This window comes from Eulemur rufifrons, chromosome 15 (assembly GCF_041146395.1).
Source record: "Eulemur rufifrons isolate Redbay chromosome 15, OSU_ERuf_1, whole genome shotgun sequence".
Lineage (NCBI taxonomy): Eukaryota > Metazoa > Chordata > Mammalia > Primates > Lemuridae > Eulemur > Eulemur rufifrons.
In genome coordinates this window covers 3,173,741-3,196,214 of record NC_090997.1, presented here as the reverse complement: position 1 = coordinate 3,196,214, position 22,474 = coordinate 3,173,741, and the positions used below count along the sequence as shown (strand labels likewise).

The following is a 22,474-nucleotide window of genomic DNA, read 5'->3' as shown; positions in this document are numbered from 1 at the left end:
ATCTGACCAAGTTGTTTGTTAGCTAAAACTCTTAAAGTATCATTTGCAAACCAAGAGAAAAAATTCTATTTGTGAGCTGACTTCCAAACAGTTTGACAAATCAGATTATTTGAGGAAGTAGATTGAACCATGAAAGGAAGATTACTTGATTTCTCTAAAGAGTTTAAAAAGAGTAATGAGTTTTTAACTTCATTTTTTTCATTTTTTCATTTTTAATTATTATGAGTACATAATAGTTGTATATCTTTATAGGGTACATGTGATGTTTTGATACATGTATACAATGTGAGTTAATCAAATCAGGGTAATTGAGGTATCCATCATCTCAGACATTTATCATTTCTTTATTGTAGGAACATTCCAATTCCACTCTTCTAGTTATTTTAAAATATACCCTAATTTATTGTTGATTATAGTCACCCAATTGTGCTATCAAATATTGTTCATTCTATCTAACTATCCAACTGTATTTTTGAATCCATTAACCAACCTCACTGTATCCTCCCCTCCCAACCACCCTTTCCAGACTCTCATAATCATCATTCTACTCTCTGTCCCCATTAGATCAATTGTTTTTAATATTTAGCTCCCATGTATGAGTGAGAACATAAGAGATTTGTCTTTCTGTGGTTACCTTATTTCACTTGATACAATGTTCTCCAGTTCCATCCATGTGTTTGCAAATGGCAGGATTTTGTTCCTTTGGAGGCTTAATGATACTCCATTGTGTATATGTACCACAATTTCTTTATCCATTCATCCACTGATGGACACTTAGGTTGATTACAAATCTTGGCTACTGCTGTAATAAACATGAGAGTGCAGATATCTTTTTGATATACTGAATCCCAGCAGTGGGATTGCTGGGCGATATGGTAGTTCTGTTTCTAGATTTTTGAGAAACCCCTATTCTCTTCTCCATAGCAGTTACATGAATTTACATTCCCACTAACAGTGCACTAGGGTTCCCCTTTCTCCACATCCTTGCTAGCATTTTTTGTTGCCTATCATTTTGATAAAAGCCATTTTAACTGGGGTGAGATGATATCTCATTATAGTTTTGATTTGCATTTCTCTGATGGCTAATGGTGTTGAACATTTGCCAGTTGCCCATTTGTATGTCTTCTTTTGAGAAATGTCTACTCAGAGCCTTTGCCCATTTCTTAATTGGATTATTTGATTTTTTTCCATGTCGAGTTTTTGGAGCTACTTTTACATTCTAGTTATTAATCCCTTGTTGGAGGGGTAGTGTGCAAATATTTTCTCCCATTCTGTGGGCTGTCTCTTCACTGTGTTGTTTCCTTTGCTGTGCAGAAGCTTTCTGGCTTGATGTGATCCCATTTGTCCAATTTTGCTTTGGTCACCTGTTCTTTGGGGGTATTACTCAAGAAGTCCTTGCTAAGACCAATGTCCTGAAGTGTTTCCCCAATGTTTTCTTTTAGTAATTTCATAGTTTCAGGTCTTAGATATAAGTCCTTAATCCATTTTTACTTCATTTTTGTGTTCGATGAGAGATAAGGGTCTAGTTTCATTCTTCTGCATATGGATATTCAGTTTCCCACCACCATTTATTGAAAACACTGTCCTTTCCCTATTGTATATTCTTGGCATCTTTGTTGAAGATAAATTCACTATAGATGTGCAGATTTATTTCTGGGTTCTCTACTCTCTTTCATCGGTCTATGTGTCTGTTGCCATGCCAGTTCCATGCTTTCTTGGCTACCATAGCTCTCTGATATAATTTGAAATGAGGCAATGTGATTCCTCCAGTTTTGTTCTTTTTACTCAGAATGGCTTTGGCTATTTAGGGTCTTTTGTGGTACTATACAAACTTTTCTTTCATTACTGTTTCTATCTTATTACTTGTTATTGGTTTTTTCAGGTTATGGATTTCTTCCTGGTTCAATCTTGGTAGGTTGTATGTGTCTAGGAATTTATCCATTTCTTCTAGGTTTTCCATGTTTGGCATGTAGTTGTCCATAGTAGTCTCTAATGATCCTTTGAATTTCTGCAGTATCAGTTGTGATGTCCCCTTTTTCATCTCTGATTTTATATATTTGGATCTTCTCTCTCTTTTTTTCTTAGTCTGGCTAAAAGTGTGTTGATTTTGTTTATCTTTTCAAAAAATCAACTTTTTATTTCATTGATCTTTTGTATATTTTTGTTTGTTTCAATGTCATTTATTTCTCCTCTGATCTTTGTTATTTATTTTCTTCTACTAATTTGGGGTTTGGTTTGCTCTTATTTTTCTAGTTCTTTGAGATGAATCATTAGACTGTTTATTTGAAGCTTTTCTACTTTTTTGATGTAGGAACTTATTGATATAAATTTTTCTCTTAGTACTGCTTTTTGTGTATCCCATAGGTTTTGATATGTGTTATTTTCATTTTTATTAGTTTTTGAGAAAATTTCTAATTTCCTTCTTAATCTCTTTATTGACCCACTGGTCATTCAGGAGCATATTGTTTAATTTCCATGTGTTTGTAGAGTTTTGAATGTTCCCCTTGTTATTGATTTCTAGTTTTACTCTATTGTGGTCAGAGAAAATACTTGGTATGATTTCAATTTTTGAATTTTTTAAGATTTGTTTTGTGGTCTAACATATGGTCTGTCCTTGAGAATGATCTGTGAGCTGAGGAGAAGAACATGTATCCTACAGCTGCTGGATGACATGTTCTGTAACTGTGTATTAGGTCCATTTAGCCTATTGTGCAGATGAAGCCAATGTTTCTTTGTTAGTTTTCTGTCTGGATGATGTGTCCAAAGCTGAAAGTGGAGAGTTGAGGTCTCCATTGATTATTGTATCGGCTCTATCTGTTTCTTTAGCTATGAGAATATTTGTTTTATGTATCTGGGTGCTCCAGTGTTGGGCACATATATATTTGGAATTGTTATATCCTCTTGCTGAATTGACCCCTTTATCATTATATACTGACCTTCTTTGTTTCTTTTTACAGTTTTTGTCTTCAAATCTATTTTATCTGATAGAAGTATAGCTAATTCTCCTCTTTTTTTGGTTTCCATTTGCATGGAATATCTTTTTTGATCTCTTTATTTTTGATTTATGTGTGTCTTTATAGGTGAAGTGGATTTCTTGTAGACACCAAATAGTTGGCTCTTTTTTTAAAATCCATTTTGCCACTCTATGTCTTTTGATTTGAGAGTTTACATTCGATGTTATTATATAGTATTGATAGGTAAGGACTTACTACTGCAATGTTGTTATTTGATTTCTGGTGTTTGGTGGTCCTCCCTTCCTTCCTTCTTTTCTTTTTTTTTCTTCCTTCCTTCCCTCCTTCCCTCCCTCCTTCCTTCCTTCCTTCCCTCCTGTCTTCTTTGTTTAAAGTGATTTTCTCTGGTAGTGTGTTTTAATTTCTTGCTTTTTATTTTCGTGTATCTCTTGTAGGCTTTTTTTTTTTTTTTTTTTTGACAGAGTCTCGCTTTGTTGCCCGGGCTAGAGTGAGCGCCATGGCATCTGCCTAGCTCACAGCAACCCCAAACTCCTTAAACGATCCTACTGCCTCAGCCTCCCGAGTAGCTGGGACTACAGGCATGTGCCACCATGCCCGGCTAATTTTTTCTATATATATATTTTAGTTGGATATTTTAGTTGGCCAGATAATTTCTTTCTATTTTTAGTAGAGACGGGGTCTTGCTCTTGCTCAGGCTGGTCTCGAACTCCTGACCTCGAGCGATCCACCCGCCTCGGCCTCCCAGAGTGCTAGGATTACAGGCGTGAGCCACCGCGCCCGGCCTCTTGTAGGCTTTTTGATTTGCGGTTAGGAGGCTTGCAATACAACACTTTAAAACCAATCGTTTTAAACATTTTACAATTCTGCTTACAAACACACAAGGAAAAATCTAACAGAAATTCTACCCTTTAACTCCATCGCCCCTCTGGGTTTTAACTTTTCATTGTTTCCATATCATCTTGTCCTATCTCTCAAAAAGGTGTTGTAATTATTTTTGATAGGTTTGTCTTTTAGTCTTCCTACTCAAGATGTAAGTGGTTTATACCCCATAATTACAGCAATAGAGTATTCTGTATTTGTGTACTTACTGTTACCAGTGGGTTGTATACCTTCAGATGATTTTTCATTATTCATTCACATATTTTTCTTTCAGAGTAAAGAACTCCTATTAACATTTCTTGTAGGACAAGTCTAGTGTTGATGAAATCCTTCAGCTTTTGTTTGTCTCAGAAAGTATTTCTCCTTCATGATTAAAAGATATTTTTGCAGGATATAATATTCAAGGTTAAAGTTTTTTCCTTTAGCACTTTGAATATGTCATGCCTGGCATGTAAGGTTTCACTGAGAAGTTTGCTGTCAGACATATTGGAGCTCTGTTATATGTTATTTTTTTCTTTTATTTTTTTGCTTCCCTGAGGAGCTTTTCTTTATCTATGACCTTTGGGAGTTTGATTACTAAATGGCTTGAGATAGTCTTGTTCGGGTTAAATCTGCTTAGTGTTCTATGACTTCTCGTACCTTGATATCTTTCTCTAGGTTTAGAAAGTTTTCTGTTATTACTTCTTTGAATAAACTTTCTACCCCAATATCTATCTATCTATGTCTCTCTCTCTCTCCCTCCTCTTTAAGGCCAGTAACTCTTAGATTTGCCCTCTTGAGGCTATTTTATAGATCTTGTAGACATGTTTCATTCTCTTTTATTCTTTTTTGTTTTTTCTCTTCTGATTGTATTTTCAAAAATCCTGTCTTCAAGCTCACTACTTCTTTCTTCTGCTTGGTCAATTCTACTGTTGAAGGACTCTGATGCGTTTCTTAGTTTGTCAACTGAATTCTTCAGCTCCAGAATTTCTGCTTGATTTCTTTCTATTATTTCAATCACTTTCTTAAATTTCTCTGATAGGCTTGTGAATACCTTCTCTGTGTTGTCTTGAAGTTCACTGAGCTATTCAGGAGAGCTATTTTAAGTTGTTTGTCTGAAAGGTCATATATTTTCATCACTCCAGGTTTGTTCACTGGTACCTTAGTTTGTTTGGTGAGGTCATGTTTTCCTGGATGCTCTTGATGTTTGCAGATGTTCATTGATGTCTGTGCATTGACAACTTAGGTATTTGTTTTAATCTTCACAGTCTGGGTTTCTTTGAACCCATCTTTCTAGAGAAGGCTTTCCAGATGTTCAAAGGGAATTGAGTGTTGTGATCTAAGTCTTTGGTCATTGCAGCCATATTGGCACTGAGGTTGCCCTAAGCCCAGGAATGCTGTGTTGTGACTCTTGCAGACTCCTGGTGATATTGCCTTGGTGGACTTGGGTAAGATACGGGAGAATTTCCTGGATTACCAGGCAAAGTCTCTCACTCTCTTCCCTCATGCTCTGTACTGGAATGCTGGAGTTGGGGAGGAGTGACATGGGCATTCCCTTGTGACCATCAGTGCTAGATCACACCTGAAGCCAGCCCAGTCTCTCCCAAAGCCTGTGGTGATAGTTTTCTGGCCACCTCTGACATTTATTTAAAGGCCAAGGGGGTCTTTAGTCAGAAGGTGGTGGATCCTGCCAGGATTGGACCCTTCCCTTTGAAGCAGCATGTTTCCTTCTGGCCCAGGGTGACTCCAGAAATGCCATCCAGGAACTAAGGCCTGGACTCTGGGTCTTCAGGAGTCTTCTTGGTACTTTATTTTACTGTGGAAGAGCTGGCACCCAAGTTGCAAAACAAAGTCCTCTCAACTTATCCTTTTCTTTTCTCTAGGTGGAAAAAAGACTCTCCCTGAGCTGTTCCACCTGTAGTTGGGGTAGGGTTAATACATGCACTATCTTGGATGCCACTGCTGGTGTCTTGGTGGGTCATGTGCACCCCAGGTCCACTGGCTCTGAGCCAACACTGTCACAGGCATTGCTGAAGTACTGCCTGACTTGTTGCCTGACTGCTTTACAAATTTAGTCCAGGCTCCAGGTGTTGCTGCCCAACGAGGTTCATTTGTCCGCTGCCAAGAGGAAGCCAATATGCTGAGTCAGCAGGATTTAAGGCAGAGAAAGAGTTTATTCCACATGGCACTAAGCAGGGAGATGGGAGAAATTTCTCAAATCTGCCTCCCCGAGAATCTGGGAGATAGGGCTTTTAAAGACAGTTTGGCATAGGCAATTGAGTCTGCTAATTGGCTGGGTTCAGGGTGGAACCATAGGGTTGTAGAAATTGTCTTCTTTGCTGACCAGGTTCTTGGGTGGGGGTTACAAGGCCAGTTGAGTCAGTTCCTTGGTATGGGCTGCTGGTCTGGGTGGGTCAGCCATTCCACTGGAATTCAGGATCTGGAAGATATCTCATAACCTACCCCTAGTTTTCAAAGGTGATATCATCTATGGAGTCAGCGAAGAATCTCTATGACCACCAGCTGTGTGGCTCCAGAGTGGCAATTATAGAGAAGTAAACAGGAGGACAGTGACTAATTATTATCATTATTTTAATTAGGCTTGTGCCTTATTTTTAGCTAGACCCTTACCACAATTTTTGCCTTACATCCCTTTTTTCTGATTTATAAAAATGGTTTCACAGGCTGCTCTGTGTCAGCTGGTGGTGGGGCTGGCTAGTCAGAACTCAGGTTTCAAGAAGGAGATTTTCCTCTGGCTGGGCTGGTCTAAATGCTTTCTACATCATGGCTACCAGCAGAATTCTGCCCTGTGCTGTGTCCTCCTGGGCCAGGGTGGCCCTGAGTTTCAGTGCTAAGCCCCACAATCACTTCACGCCTCCCTCCCCCCAGCACACCGGTTCTCTCTCCACTTGGTGTGCTGGTGGGGCACTGCCTGGGGATGGGGGCGGGGTGGTGTGGGCAAAGCAAAACTGTCTTTTCTGCCCTCTTCTGTGCCTCTTTTCTTGCTGTAATGTTAAAAGCAGGTGGTATGATTGCTCATCTGATTTTGGGTTCTTCTGAAGATGCTTGCTTGCATGGATAGTTGTTGAATTTGGTGTTTGTGTGGAGATCAATCTCTGGAGTTTTCTATTCAGCCATTTTGCTCCACCCCTTCTCCTAATTTAATTTTGTTTTTTGGTATTGAGGTAGTCAGTCACAATTACAAAAATTTTGGTAATCTTTTATATTTTTCTAACTTAACATTCTACCATTTTATTCTCCAAAGAGCAAATCATAAATTCTAATAGGGCATAAAACTTATAGTATGCATATGTATTCATTTTTTTTGAGTGTAGAGACCCTTCGGCAAAAGTAAAAGAATGAAACAATAAGAGATGTGTTATGTTTGTAAGCTTCTGTCTTACAATTGGTATTTAGATTGGTTCAAGTTATTTGATTTTTTTTTTTTGTTGGTGGCAGTATTTATCATTAAGGGAGTGAGCCACAGAGATGTACAATGCAGACAGGGATAACTATAGTTGAGTGAGGTAAATGTTAATAACTTCCTTATTTTCTTTTTCAATTTCAGGAGTTCTATACTGTTTCTGTTTTTGGTGGTCACTCTAGAAATGACAACATATATACTTAAGTCCAAATTGAATCAATATCTTTACCCAACTCTTGCATAGCATAGAATCTTAGAATGCTTTAATACCTTATATCTACCATCAATTTACATATTATTGTTTAATAATATATTAACAATATTTAATTATATAATAGTATAATTGCTATATCATTATACTAATTACATATTATTTTTAAAACTCCATGGAATAATCTTAGTACTATTTTATAAGTCAACGTATTTATAAGTTGATACATTTTAGAATGACCCACATATTGACCACTTTGTTTGTTCTTCATTTCTCATTTCATCCTAGAATTTCCATCTGAGGTCACTCTTGTTCCGACTAAAGTACATCCTTTAGAATTTTCTTCATTAAAATCTCTTGGTGGCAAATAATCTTGATTTTTGTTCATCTTAAAATGTTTTCCCCATTCTTGAAAGATATAATCACTGGGCACAAAATTCCAAGTGGGCAGCTATTTTCATTGACCATATTGAAATTCTCACTGCACTATTTCTGGCTTCTATTATTGCTGCTGAAAAGTCATCAGTTTAAGTTTCATTCTTTAAAAATAATCTGCATTTCTCTCCCTCTGATTGCTTTTAAGATATTCTCTTTGTCTTAGTTAGGTATTTCATAGTTTTACCATGGTATTTCCAGCGTGTTTTCCTTTTTATTTATACTGCTTGGGATATTTTGAGCTTCTTAAATATAAGAATTGGTGTTTCATCAGTTCTGGAAGCTATTTTCAGAAGAGCAATATCAGTGCTCATGAAGCATTCCTCATCCTCTTCGGTACCTTGCGGTACCATCTGGCTGGCTGGCTGAGGTACAGGTTCAATTTTTGCTAGAAGGACAATTGACCTGTTACTAGCAGATGGTTACCATGGTGGAATTCTGTACCTTCTATGGGATGGTGGTTGTATGTGGCTGTAGAATATCTATATAGCAGGCTTTTCATGCCACTGGGATGGCTCATGGCTCCTGTTTGGGGATGGTGCTTTAATGGTTACTGGTAACAAAATTACCTTTGAATTTAATGGCTGTTTTTTTTTTTTTCATATTTGCCACATCTGCTACTGTGAAAATATGAGATAACATAGATAAGCTGAATCAAAGAATGACATTCAGAAGTTGAAGAAGCCCCTCCCCCCATCAACTGACGTAGATAGTGCCATGGTATAAGGAAACGTGTAGAGTTTATTTCTTCACTTTATAAGAAGTTCACGAGAAGTTTTATATTCAGAATTCATAGGTGATACTGTAACAGTGATCTGTCAGAGGTGTTCCAAAGATTCCTGCATGCCACAAATTTCTCCCAACATTTCATGACCCACTTGAACATCCTTGAATCCATCTAGAATTTTTCAACTCTCTTGACAGTTTAAATCCTTATCATGGCAGTGACTCTGTCTTTAACTAACTGACAGAACAACTAGAGGTACCCTTAGAAGGCTATCTAGGTAAACACTCCAGCAAATTGTCCATATGGGAGCCCAGCAAGTTTGTTTCTGACCATCTGAAGTTAAGTGGCTATAAAACCATAGGTGAAAAAAACCATAGTCCAGATTAATGATATTGCAATTAACATCAGCAATAGCATCGAAGGAAATGTTGACAGTTAAAAGAATTTTTTTTTTTTTTTTGACAGTTAAAAGAATTTTAACTGGAGGGAAAGTAAGCCAACTGCTAGGTACTTTTTCTAGGTGGTAGAACCAATTGCCTTCAGGACCGACTTTCCTGAGGAAATAAGCTTTTATTTGATCTTTCTCACACATGGCAAAGATGGAGAGGATTGTTCTCTTCTTTCAGTGAAGAAGTTCAGCCTAGAGATTACCTGACCTATGGGATTGATGATTTGGTGATGGTTGCTACATTGTTTTACCTGAGCTATCTTTATATTGAATTAATATTGAAGAAAATTGTGAGATATATAATATTTAAAGAATCACACATCTTCTTTGCAAAGAAGCATATGCTTTGAATGTGTCCCCTCCAAAGTTCAAGTGGTAGTATAAAGAGGAGAGGACTTTAAGAGGTGATTAGGTCATGAGGACTCCTCCCTCATGAATGGAATCAAGGCCCTTATAATAAAGCCTTCACACAGCCTTTAGTCTCTTGCCCTTCTGCCTGCTGCCATGTGAGGAGGACACAGCATTCCTCCCTTCAAGAGGATACAGCAGAAAGGTGCCATCTTAGAAGCAGATAATGTCCACTCACCAGACATTGAACCTTCCAGCACCTTGATCTTGGACTTTCCAGCCTCCAGAACTGTGAGAAATAAATTTCTGTTCTTTATAAATTACCCAGTCTATGATATTTTGTTATAGCAGCACAAACACACTAAGACATCTTTCTTACCATAAATGTTACAACATACAGAATTTAGTCGATAGCGTTTGAACATTCTTTATAAAAATTAATTTGTATGATTTATAAATTATATGTCAAATTTATATGTATAAGTATTGAAAGTATTTTCTTTATTATTTCAGTATGCTCTTGATATAGAATTACTTATCTTTGCCACTCTTTTATCCTATGGTACTAAGGAGAACCTTAGCTTGGCTTTCCTAGATTATCACAATTAGTTAGTTTCTGAGTAAATTTATTTTATGTTTGTCAAATTAAATGTGATCTTCTCCTGGTTGCAGTTGCACAGCTGCCAATAGTCTGAATTGTCACTGGGATGTAGGGACATAGTTTATTCTCAAATCTGGGAGCAATAGTGACTCTTACCCAATCTCTTCAAGAAATTTTTGAACTTTCTGCATTAATAGAAATACATTTTTCCAAAGTAAGTGAGATACTATTTCTATTGTTAGGTTCAAAGGCACCTTCGAGACCCTCCATTCCACATAGATGGGCTCCTCTAAGACCCTTGCCTGTGTGTGTTCTGGAGGTGCCACTAAACTTGGTGACAGCCTCAGGAGACAGACTTGAAAAACTTTTACTCAGATTAAATTATTAACTAACTTTCACTTTCCTTTAGTTTACCAGAGATTTCCCTACCTGTAAAGAGGTACTGATTATACTCTCCAATTAACAGCCATAATTCTGTCATGTCATCAGTTACCAGGGGATGCTGTTTCTTGAGGTGTCTGCAGAATCACAGCATTTTCCAGTATTGAAATATCTGAAAGACCACAGTGCCTCCATTTCAACTGTGAGAGGTTAAGTCATTTTCCCAAGTCTACGACACTAAATTATGGTGCAAGAAGGACCAGATTAAAGGTCTCCTGACTTGCAGTCATGTCCCCTCCGTCCCCTTTCTCCTAGACAAGCTCTCACACACACTTGTCTGATCAGCTCATCTTAAAGTGGGAGATGAATGTTTCCACAAGGCTCAAACCTGTGAACACATCACTGACCAGCCACAGAGCTGGCTCACAATAGGGGCCCAATTAAAGTGTTTCAGGTGCAACTGGATTAAACCTTTAAAGTACCAAATTAAAACAATCCTTTAATGAGGGAAAATCGAAGTTTCAGAAGAGGACCTTCATAGGGAATCTCTGACCAGCAACTAATGATGCGGTTCACCTCTGATACCGATTGGTTCTCCTACGCTAAGATTACCCAATCAAGGAGCAAAGCTATGAATACCTTGGTTCCTATTATTTGAGATGTGGGTGGAGGAGGGACATAGTTCTTATTGAGTGAGACGTGCCTGCTCCTCTAGCGCCTGTCCTTTCCTGTTCTCCAGCATGGTGTGCCTGTGGTTCCCTGGAGGCTCCTGGACGGCAGCTCTGACAGTGATACTGATGATGCTGAGCCCTCCCCTGGCCTTGGGTAGGGACACCCGACGTAAGTGCACAGTTTGGATGCTGGGTTATTGGGGGGCGGGGGGAGAAAGAGAGTTAACTTTCTCTCTATGTCCAGGTTACGTCCCTTAAAAAATTGTGACATTTTCTTCAGGGATCACCTATCTTTATTATATGGATCCCAAATTATTTCTGCAATAAAAGAAGCCTGGCTACTTGCCCTCTCTATGAGCCCTGTGTATCAGCCCTCCGTATAGAATGTTTCTTCTCACATCTCCTTCAGTAAAACCTCTCCAGATTTGTGTCACATTTCCTCAGGGTCTTGAGAGGATTTAGAAATAATGATGTTAAAATAAATTCCCCTTACAGCACTTCCCTTTGCTATGTTGAGTTATGCCAGAAAAAGGAAGGTTTCTCTGAAAATTTTATGGGGAGTCAAAAGGAATTCAAAGGGTCTCTTCTAGAGGATCCTGTGTTATGTCCTCAACAGGATCTGTGGTGTCAGTGTCTCTCCCTAATGTGTGAGGATGTATCAAAAGGCCTCTCTCATCGTCTTCTTTCTTTTCCCCCTAAATGCCAATGTTCATAAAGCCCGTATCCCCATACTAGAGGTTCTCTGACAGGAGTTGGGGTTAGTTCTCTCTCTTTCTCCTGGGGAAAGCAGCCTGGAGCTGAGGCAGAGATCCTTCGTACTTGGAATGACACTTTAGACAAGGAGCATCTGTGCTGTGTTCTTTGGTTCCTTAAAGGACTTAGGGCATCCTCTGAAAACCTGGACAGGTTAGTGTTCATCATGAACCTACTTTGAACCTTTCTATATTAGTTTCTCCTCTACATACCATATTCTCCTGTCTAAGCTCACAAAAAGGGATTCAACTAGTGTAAAATAAATTATATAAAATTCTATGTTGGTAAGTCAAAAATAGCCAAATATGAGCAATTTCATGTGGTTCAAACCATATACCTTGAGTGGGATTACAGAGAAAATGTGAAGGTTGTTATCATCCGATAGGGCCGAAAGCCAGTAAGCAAGTTAAGCAAGCTCATTGTTCTAGTGGGGTCTTGTTCTAAATCTCATAAATTCAGTTTCATTCATCATGCCTTGTTTTCCTTAATTAGCCATGTCTGGGTACCTCTACCTCCAGTTCCTCTGTATTTTTCCCCAGCTATGTCATCATCATTACTGAAAAGCCCTGAAGCTTGCACAAACCCTCAGCACAATGAGATCCATCAAAAGAGATGAAACTTGATGAAAATTTCCGTTTCCTAAAATCACCATTTGCTTTCCTGTGACTCTTTCTTCCACTAGAAGGAGGAGAAAGAGGAAGTTTGCCTGCATTACTCACAGGGAGTGGAAGGGCTATAGTGTGTCATCAGAATAAAAGAGTGTTGGAGCTTGAGCCCCTTCTTGCTTTCCAAGATCCCCTCAGTGATCAATTCCCAGAACCCTAGTTTATTCATTTAGATCACAAATATTTTTGTGAGCAACTATTATGTACTAGGCTCTGTTCTAGGCTCAGAGAATTCTATTTGAATCAGATAGAAAAGGTCCTTGCTCTCATGTAACATACCTAATATCAGAGAAGACAGAAAATGATATGATAAACAGTGAGGTGATGGGACAGAGAGAATGGGATTTATCCAACTTCAGTTCACATGGTTAGTGAGTTCTCCCTGAGAAAGTGACGTTTAGCTGAGACAAGAATAATGACAGACAGCTATGGGAAGATCTAAGCGACAAGTGTTCCAGGGGGATGGAACAGGGGAAAGGTCAAGGTGTAGGAAGACATGTGCTGTGTCTAAGGGAGAGAAAGAAAGCTAGAGTGGCTGACGTGTAGTGAGCAAAGGGGTGCAGTGGCATGAGATGAGGCAAGGTGGACAGGAAGCCAGGAGACTCATCAAATTGGGCCCTGATGGCCCAGGTAAGAAATCTGAATTTTATTTAAATAGATATGGGAAGCTACTGGAATGTTACAAGGAGTGTCAATTTACATTCAATTAAAAAATAATTCTAGCTACTATGTGGAGATTGGATAGTTGGGGTTCATGAGTAGAGTCAGGGAGACCATTTAGGAGCGCAGCAATATTGTCCAGGGAAGACAGGCTTGTGGCTTCATTTAGTGCAGCAGTGATAAAGGTGAAGTGAACATATTTGAAATATGTTCTTGCATAACCTGTTAATGGGTTAAATCTAAGGGGAGTAGGAAATCAAGCTTATTCCTTAGAATTTTGTCTTGATAAACAGGTGGATAGTGGTGCTGTTTATGGAGATAGGGAAGAATGTGGGAGGAAACAATTTGAAGTGGGTGGTTAGAAATAAAGGTTTGTTTAAGGTAAGTTTGAGGTGATTTTTTGTTATTTATATGAAGCCATCAGGAAGTCAGTTGAATATAAGACATTGGAGTTCAAGGTGAGGCCAGGGCTGGAGGTATTTATGTTGGCATCGCCGACACATGTACTGTGTTAAATTCCAGGGAAGTAGAAGAGGTTACATAGGGAGATAGACCGTGTGTAGAAAAAGAGAAGAGGGCCGAGGGCCAGCAAAGGGGACTGAGAAGGAGCCCCGGTGATGTTGCAGAAAAACCAAGAAAACATGACTCATGAAAGTCAAGGAAAATAGACTTTTTTCAAGGTTGGAGGGGGTGGCCACTAAGAGGCAGGTGAAGTGAGAACGTGAGACAGAAGTGAGCACTGGCGTTGGTGGACTTGACATCTGAGTCAGTGCAGTACCCAGGCTGGAAACTGGATTGGACCATTCGAAGAGCAAGCAGAAGTGAGGGCTGGATTATGGTTGGCTCTTTTGAGTAGTGGGCCTCAGGGAAGGACTGTGCTCTGGGGTCAGGGAGCCAGCTGGACCTAAGGAAAAGAGTAAACAGGCTGAAGAGAAGCAACAGGACTTGAGAGAGATGTTCAGGCATTAGCAAGGACGCACTAGGGGGTCCTTGTATACACTGGTGACTAGTTATGCAAAAGGTCATTAACTCATACTGCCAATATTTATTAGTGACTTAGAATATATGAGATATTTACAGAATATTTGGAAATGCCTTTTAAAAAAGAATATATCAAATATTACACTAGGTGATGAGAAGGGAGTGAACAAAGTTGGTCTCTAGCAGCATGGAGCATTGTAACATTCTGTAGTGAGTATGTACCAGGCCTATACATTTCAGTATGCAATGCTAATAACTAGCCTTTCATATCTGCAGCATTTAAAACATATACTTCTTATGGAATCTAAAATTCAAAGGATACAATTAACTTATCCAGTGTCACATTAGTGCTAGAAACGAGATTGCAGTATAAATCTGAGTGTATAGAAAGTTCCTCTTTTCTATGTCAGCATATTCTTTTTGTGTTAGGTTTAGGTATATTGCATTATTATACATAAACCAGTGTTTTGGTACTTGTGTGTTCAAAATTTTAATTACTGATAAAATTAAGAAAAGACAATTCCCAAATCATGATGAAGATATTATTTGTTTTAGGAGTTAAGGGATAGAAAGATAATACAAGCTTGCATTTACAGGGGTTATACAAATTAACATGCAAATATATTTGAGTGTTCATTATGTGATCAGCACTAAGAAGAGTCACTACTTAATTTTACACTTAACAGTAATCTTGTGACAAATATGCTATTATTAAAACCACTTTATAGATGAAGAAAAAAGTCTCATGCTTGTTAAAAATTAACCCAAATAGAATAGGTCATGTTTAAATTCATATTTTCTGATTCTAGAGCCTGAGATTCCAACCACCATTAGTGAATAATGACTAGATTGGCTCTGAATTACTGATAGAATTTCTGATGTTCATGTGTGCCAAGGTGTGTCTCAGGATGGGGGAAAGACGCAAGGGCTGCTCGTTCCAATATACAAGAGAAACTCATTTTGTATTTGAAAGTTCCATATAGGTTCACACTATGTGCTGGCTATCATGGGTATGTGTTGAAGAACACAAGGTATTATTAAATCCCTTCTTTTTCTGAGGTCTTATTAGCAAGTTGGGCAAGGATTGTCAAGTAAAATACAAGATGCCCAGTGAAATCTGGATAAACAACAACAATTTATTTGAAATCTAAATTTATGAGCATCCTGTACTTTTTATTTGCTAAATCTGGCAACTCTAAGTTGGGCACATAAGCATGGACTACAGTGCTAGCCATGTAAGCTACAGTGACAGTAACTTCACACATTTTTATTTTTTAACTTTCTCATCTGTGAAGAAGGTACTTAGAGAATTTGTGAATAATAAGATAGACCTTGTCTGATCCAGAGTGCACTCCTCTTACAAGGCAAAAGGAGGCTTTGAAGTTTATATGAGAATGTCATCTTCTTAGTCTCTCCCCTTCTGAGGGGACTTGACTACAGAAATAAGAGGTCTCCATCTGGCCAGCGCTGTTAATTTGATGCCCACTTGTATTGTTGGGAATAAGAGTCTGAAAGTTAGAAAATGAATTAGTTGGGGCATTGAACAGGAATTAAATGGCTGCGGCTGTAGTTTATCACTGTAGATAAGCAGTGGGCCAGTGGCAGAGAAACTAAGATGGAAGATGATGTGAAAGATAAATTATATGACTTGGTGTCTGATGGGCAAAGCAAAGAAATCAATACACTTTGGTTCTGAATAAATTTACTTTGCTAGAAAAATATCTCTGCCCTGGGACTGGATTCCTAAACATGTATGTAGGACAAAGATTTTCAACAGATATAATGTTGGTTGATTTTTTAATGTAGTTCTCAGCTACTCTATGATGAATAGTGGCTTTTTCACCACAGATTTTTCAGATGGTTTACACCAGTGGTTCTCACCCAGGAATAGTTCATCTTCCCTCCCTCCCTGCCTCCTCCCCCCACAGTATATATGTGCATATTTACACACGTATGTTTATATATATTCAAACTGCAGGGGTACATGTCACCAATAAGACTCTGAAACACCTTGGACCCCTTAACTCTTCAGATCAGATTTGCCAAATGAATTTTGGCACCAGATTAAAAAACAACTGCATTTCTGGGCTTTCTGGATTTAAAAGGCAAAAAAAGGATTTGTGGACCTATATTGTGATCATAGTTATAATCTCCTTAAACTTCTTTGGTAGTTTCCCATTGCATTTAGTATAATCCAAAATCCTAACACCACACACAAGGCTTTTAAGTGCCTGACTTTCTGGGATTTCTCCAGCCTAATCTTACACCTTCCCTCCCCTCACTCTGTGCTTCAGTGAACTTCCTTCTGGTTTCTTGCAGAAGTTTATCCATTCTTTCAAGCTTTTGGGTGTGGTTTTACCTTTACCTGAAATGTGCCCCCCTTCTCGTCCAGGCATAGACACACATGCTCCACTCTGTCCCCTGCCCACACCAGCTTAACCTCTCACGTCACATCTTAACTGCACTTTTCAGAGAGCCCTTCGCTGGCTCCCTAATGTAACTCAGTGACAGGGTGAATGACCCAAAGGACAGATTTCACACACAGGCTGTGTGGGAGCAACACTGCCGGTTTATTCACCCGGGTGCGGGTGGGCTGAGTCCGAAAAGAGAGTCAGTCAGCACAGAAGGGGGTTAAGTGAGGGTTTTTATAGACGGGGATAGCCGACCCCCTCCCACCTGCCCTGTTCAGTTCTTTGTTTCTGGGCCACACTGGCAGGTGAAGAACTGCTTCCTGCTGCAGTTCGCGTATGGCAGAGGACGGCAAAACAGCTGTTTGTAGTAAATTCTTCTTCAACCAACCAACTCCTACAACCCTTTTGTCCCTGTCACATCCATCCTTCTGCTGTGGCGTCGTCCTTATCAGGAGAGCTAGGGAGGGACAGCCTTGGTCTCTGTCAGGGAGGGAGGGGGAGGAATGCCGGCTGCAGCCCTCGGTCAGATCTACAAAGTCCGGGACTCCCCAGACTCCTGCGGCTATTGCTTTACAAGCCTGAGTTTTGCATTAACCACATTCTGTCCTAGACATACTTTTCGGGTTCCCACCTGGAACAAATCGAACCCTCAGATCATCCTACTATCCTGTTAGAGAAGGCCGCACTTCTCTTTCTGCATGTCTCAGTCCCCTGTGCGTTCTGTGTGCGTCACCTTCACTGCACTTTAAAAGCTCCTCCAGCGGAGGGAGGGTCGCGCTCCCCAGTTTGGATCCCGGCGGCGGAAGGCGGCATTTAGGGACGAACGCGGTGGGTGGAGTTCAGGGGCCGGTAGGAGCGGGTGCGGGGAGGCCGCGCGAGGCGGCGGTTTGCGGCAAAGGCTCGCGGGTCCCCAGCGGCTCGGCTCGGAGGGTTCCCGGCCCGCGGCCGCCCTCGGTCCAGGCAGCGGGGAGAGGAGCCCGCGGGGGCTGCGCTGTGTGGGGGAGGGGGGCGCCACGCCTGTCCCCGCGCCCCGCCCAGGGCGCCCCGGACCGTGGGCGTCGCCGTCGGTGTCTGCCGGGAGGCCGCGCGTGACCGGATCCTTCGCGTCCCCACAGCACGTTTCCTGGAGCAGGCTAAGTCTGAGTGTCATTTCTACAACGGGACGGAGCGGGTGCGGTTCCTGGAGAGATACTTCTACAACCGGGAGGAGTACGTGCGCTTCGACAGCGACGTGGGGGAGTACCGGGCGGTGACGGAGCTGGGCCGGCGGAGCGCCGAGAACTTCAACAGCCTGAAGGACCGCCTGGAGCGGAAGCGGGCCGCGGTGGACACGTACTGCAGACACAACTACGGGGTCGGCGAGAGCTTCACCGTGCAGCGGCGAGGTGAGCGGGCTGGGAGAGAGAAACACGAGGACTGTGAGCCAGTGGAAGTTACGAGGCGCCGGTGAGAGTGTTGCCGGGGACGGTGCGTGACCGTCGCGGGAGGGGTCGGCTGTCCTCGGTGGCCGCCGTGGCGGAGGCGATGGCAGGGAGGCGGCGGCGGTGCGGGGCGCCGGGCGGAGGGGACCTTGACTGCCGCGGGCCCTCAGAGATGCGGGCAAGGGACGCGCGGTGCCTGTGGTTGCGGTTTGGGGCAGTGTGAGGAGGCTGGTCTAGTCACCGACGGTCCCCGGCGCACGCCCTTCGTGATCCTGACACCTCTGAAATGAGTGTAGTGTGTGTTTGCCTAAGCATTTCATTCAGAGAAAGTATTAGAGTGAGTTTAGGGGAAGTGAGGAGACCTCTGAGGCACTTCCGACCTTTCTGAGGCTTCTTTCAGGTCTACATTTTTTGCAATCTTTTTCCTCACTGTATATATTTTTATGTAGTGAAAATGATTGTGAAACTAGCTTTTTTAATTACAATTTGTTAACATAGTGTTACTATTTTTATAACAATGCTAACAGTATTTAAGTAGGTATGTATTAATCTAGACTTGAAAATGATAGCTCTAATAATAATTATGCTTGTTTTGCAATGGAGACAGATTGATCAGCTCATTGTAAATATAAGAACTTTTTAAAATGAATGACTTTCCTTCCTCCTTTCTCTCTCCTTCAGGACTCATGCTTTTCTAGAGACTCAACTCATAGAGTTAGAGAAACTTCTTTCTGTTCTTCCTTCCCATGGCAGAGCCGTTTCTGTGGTGGTCTAAGGTGTGAGCGCCTGGAGGTAGCATTCCTAAAGCTTCATACTCTGTACCCCCAGGCACCCTGCTCTGTCCCCCAATCTATCCATACAGCTTTGAATCGTACTTTTCTCTCAGGGTAAACAAGGATAAGTAGCTAACAGAAATTGAAGGCTACGTGTAGTCATAGTTTCATGTATTTTAGGTACATTAATCCTCACATAATCCCATGAGATAAACTAGTATTATTATCTTCCATTATAGATGAGAAAGATGAGGCACAGAGCAATTGAAAAACTCCCCCAGTGTCAACCAATAGGAGCCTGGATCCAAACCAGGCAGCCTGGCTCCAGAAATCACACTGTTAATGAATACAATATATGCTTTGCAAAGATTTTCAAACACTTCAACTCCATGATAAATAGCAGTTTCAAGCTATGAAAAAAAAACAAACACAATTTTCCTCAACATCTCTCAAATCTAATAGGTCCCTGCTGCAAGGATTAAATTCAATACTCATGACCCTACACTGTTGGCTGTATGGCTGGCTTTGCTGGAGTGGAGGCTTGCCTGAGACGGAGCCTGGATTTGGAGGGAGGCAGGACAGCCAACCAGGAGACTTACTCTGTCTTCCTCACTTGTTCCCTCTGTCTTTTTCCTCCTAGTTGAGCCTAAGGTGACCGTGTATCCTGCAAAGACTCAGCCCCTGCAGCACCACAACCTCCTGGTCTGCTCTGTGAATGATTTCTATCCCGGCAACATTGAAGTCAAGTGGCTCCGGAATGGCCGGGAAGAGGAGGCTGCGGTGGTCTCCTCCACAGGCCTGATCCAGAATGGAGACTGGACCTTCCAGACCCTGGTGATGCTTGAAATAGTTCCTCAGAGTGGAGAGGTTTACACCTGCCAAGTGGAGCACCCAAGCCGCATGAGCCCTCTCACAGTGGAATGGAGTGAGCAGCCTCTAACCTCATACATTTCTCACCCACCAAGAAGGGGACTTTTCTTATCCCTGAGGGTCTGGTTTCTCCTCTCCCACATCATATTTTCATTTGCTCCATGTTTTCCTCTCCTTCAGCACAGGTTACTGGGGTAGCCCTGTGGTAGTTTCTAGAAACACTTATACCCCCTGGGGAGGCAATCAGGCAGAAAAGAGGCTGTCCCTGTTTTGAAGCTTTCATGATGTCAAAGGTCATGATCACCCCTTTGGCCCTGGGCTCCAGGCCCTGCCACTGGGGTCCCCATTGCTGTTGCTCTGAGTTGTACGTTGAGATCTGAGAAGAGAAGCGATGTAGGGGCCTTCCTCATGGGAGGGGGCTCCAATCTCATCTCTGCCTTTTATTAGCTCTGTCACTCTAGACAAGCTACTTAACCTCACTGACTTCCAGGCTTTTTGTTTGTCAGATGTTCAAGTCCTGCTGTATGTCAGGGCAGTAATGAGTGGGTTCAATGCCTGGACCTTGTAGCTCCTAAGTGTGATTTTAAAACCTCTTCCAGAAATGGCCAATTAATTTGGTGCTTCCAAGGCAAACTTCTTCCCCCATTGTCAAAGCTCTGAATCACAGGGTGTCAATTAGAGAAGTTGGATTGGGATAAAAATCACTAAACCTGGCTTCTTCTCTCAGGAGCACAGTCTGAATCTGCACAGAGCAAGATGCTGAGTGGAGTCGGGGGCTTTGTTCTGGGTCTGCTCTTCCTTGGGGTCGGGCTGTTCGTCTACTTCAGGAATCAGAAAGGTAAGGAACCTGCTGGTGACTGAGTCTCTCCATATGCTTTCCTGGAGGAGGAAACATGGCTGTGCTGAGGCTAGTTCTCCGTGTGTCCGTGGCCCTGTGTAAAGCCTTCTTTCCCCAGTTGACCTCAAATTTCCCGGAAATCCCCAAATCAACAATCCCTGGTTACTATGTCAAAGCGTAAGGGCTTATGGCCCGCATAAGGCTACTGAAATTCCACTGGATTTGTGTGACAGAGCTGCCTGGGTCACATGCTCTCAGTTTCTGCTCGCTCTCTGCCCCTTCTGGTGTGGGTCGAGGTGTCAGAGAAATCTCATGTGGGAGATCTGGGCCTGGGGACATTGTATTTGGGGACAGATTTGATTTCACATCTTTTAAGTATATATTTTCCCTCTTTCCCAGGACACACTGGACTTCAGCCAACAGGTAATGCCTTTTCATCGTCTTTGAGAGACAGATCCAGTTTCTCTAGAACAATGGCAAAGGTGGCAAGACACAAGACAGAAGTAATGGGAAACAGTTGGGATCCAAATTTCTGATCAGGCATTTCCAGTAAAGCGTCTTCTCTCCGAGTAGTAAAAGCCTGTGCTCTGCAGTAGCACTGGCTCAGGAAGACGTGATATTTTTTCTTCTTCCTGCAGTCCTCTCACGTGGGGCCCTGAAAGAGGGGAGAAGAGCTGTGGATAGAGTTAAGTCTGAAAACAACACTCTTCTCTGTTTTCTGCAGGACTCCTGAGCTGAGGTGAAGATGTTGACACTCAAGGAAGAAACTTCTGTCCCAGCTTCGCAGCATGAAGAGATTTCCTGCTTGGCTTATTCCTACACAGAGAGAGAGAGTGCCTTCTCAGGACCTTGTTCGCTCCTGGTTCACTGACCCTGCAGAAAATGTCCTCCCTGATGGCTTCCTCAGCCCTTGCCCTTGGCCTGTATGTCCCAGTGTTGACTCAGCACCTAGGTCCATTCTTTCCTAGTCCCCTTTGTACCCAACCCTTACTGCCTCCTGTGCCTCTGAACTCACCTTGTGCTGAATTCCTTTATTAAATTTTTCTCACATAAACATGGAGTGAAAAATCATGTGCTTCATACAGCTTCAAGGACAAGAAATAGAAAAGAGAAAGAGAAGATCACATCCCAATACAATAGTGGTTTTCATTTACACATGATAAGTTTGTGAGGTCACGCATATGTTAAAGAGTTTGATTCAGCCATTCCACAGTGTAGACATACATCCAAACATCGTGATGTACACCATAAATATACTGTATAATTTTTATCAATTATAAAAAAATTTAAAAATTTAAGTCAAAAGTTTACAAAGGCAATACATAAAAACTGGAAACAGACTAAAACAATTGAAACAAACTTGACAACAGTATATGCTGAGAAGCAAGCTAGAAAGTATGAGTATATAGTTCTAAATTCTGTAGACCTCAATAATATACTATTGTAAAGCAGTTGGATAGATTTCAGAGCAAGACAAGGAAGCTGATTACGAAGATGAAGGGTCCTGCTACTTTGTTCCATCTGAAAAGTCAGTTTCAAATTTAAGTCAAATCTGAAAAGCAGGTAACCAATTCAGAAGTTTATTTCACATTAATAATTATTGAACACAATTTTTGCACTGTCAGAGACAACTATTATCTTATTTTCAATCAAATTAAAGGTTCATTTTGTGTATACTTTATTTTTAATTATGTATTATATGTGCAAAGCACGTTATCCTATAGGAATTGAATAAGCTGATAGTCATGTCTGTTCTGTTTGATCCCAGGGTTGTGACTATACTCTTGCTTTTTCCCTGAGATGAAGAAATGATTTTTCTCATTTTACATGAGACCCATGGTGTGAAATTACAAGGCAGAATTAAAACGTATGGAATGACTATCTCAATGAAGATGCCTTCTGCGGCGAGTAGCAGGAAAGCCAGTCTATCTGGCTTTGTTTTTCTTCACTCATTATTTCACACAGCAGGTAGAGCTCAAGTCAGCAGGCCAGGGGCATCACCACGATCCTGGAACTTGATAGCTCA

General features: G+C 41.3%; 1 protein-coding gene across 1 annotated transcript; it reads left to right on the top strand.

Moving 5' to 3' along the window:
* Nucleotides 1–11,105: 11,105 nt before the first annotated feature.
* On the top strand, nucleotides 11,106–21,502 carry LOC138395130 (HLA class II histocompatibility antigen, DR beta 3 chain-like). Its single transcript, XM_069487630.1, has 6 exons — nucleotides 11,106–11,245; nucleotides 17,662–17,931; nucleotides 19,381–19,665; nucleotides 20,338–20,448; nucleotides 20,848–20,871; nucleotides 21,173–21,502. Exons 1-6 carry the CDS (start codon nucleotides 11,146–11,148, stop codon nucleotides 21,184–21,186), a joined length of 804 nt encoding a protein of 267 aa, XP_069343731.1. The 5' UTR covers nucleotides 11,106–11,145; the 3' UTR covers nucleotides 21,187–21,502.
* Nucleotides 21,503–22,474: the final 972 nt, after the last annotated feature.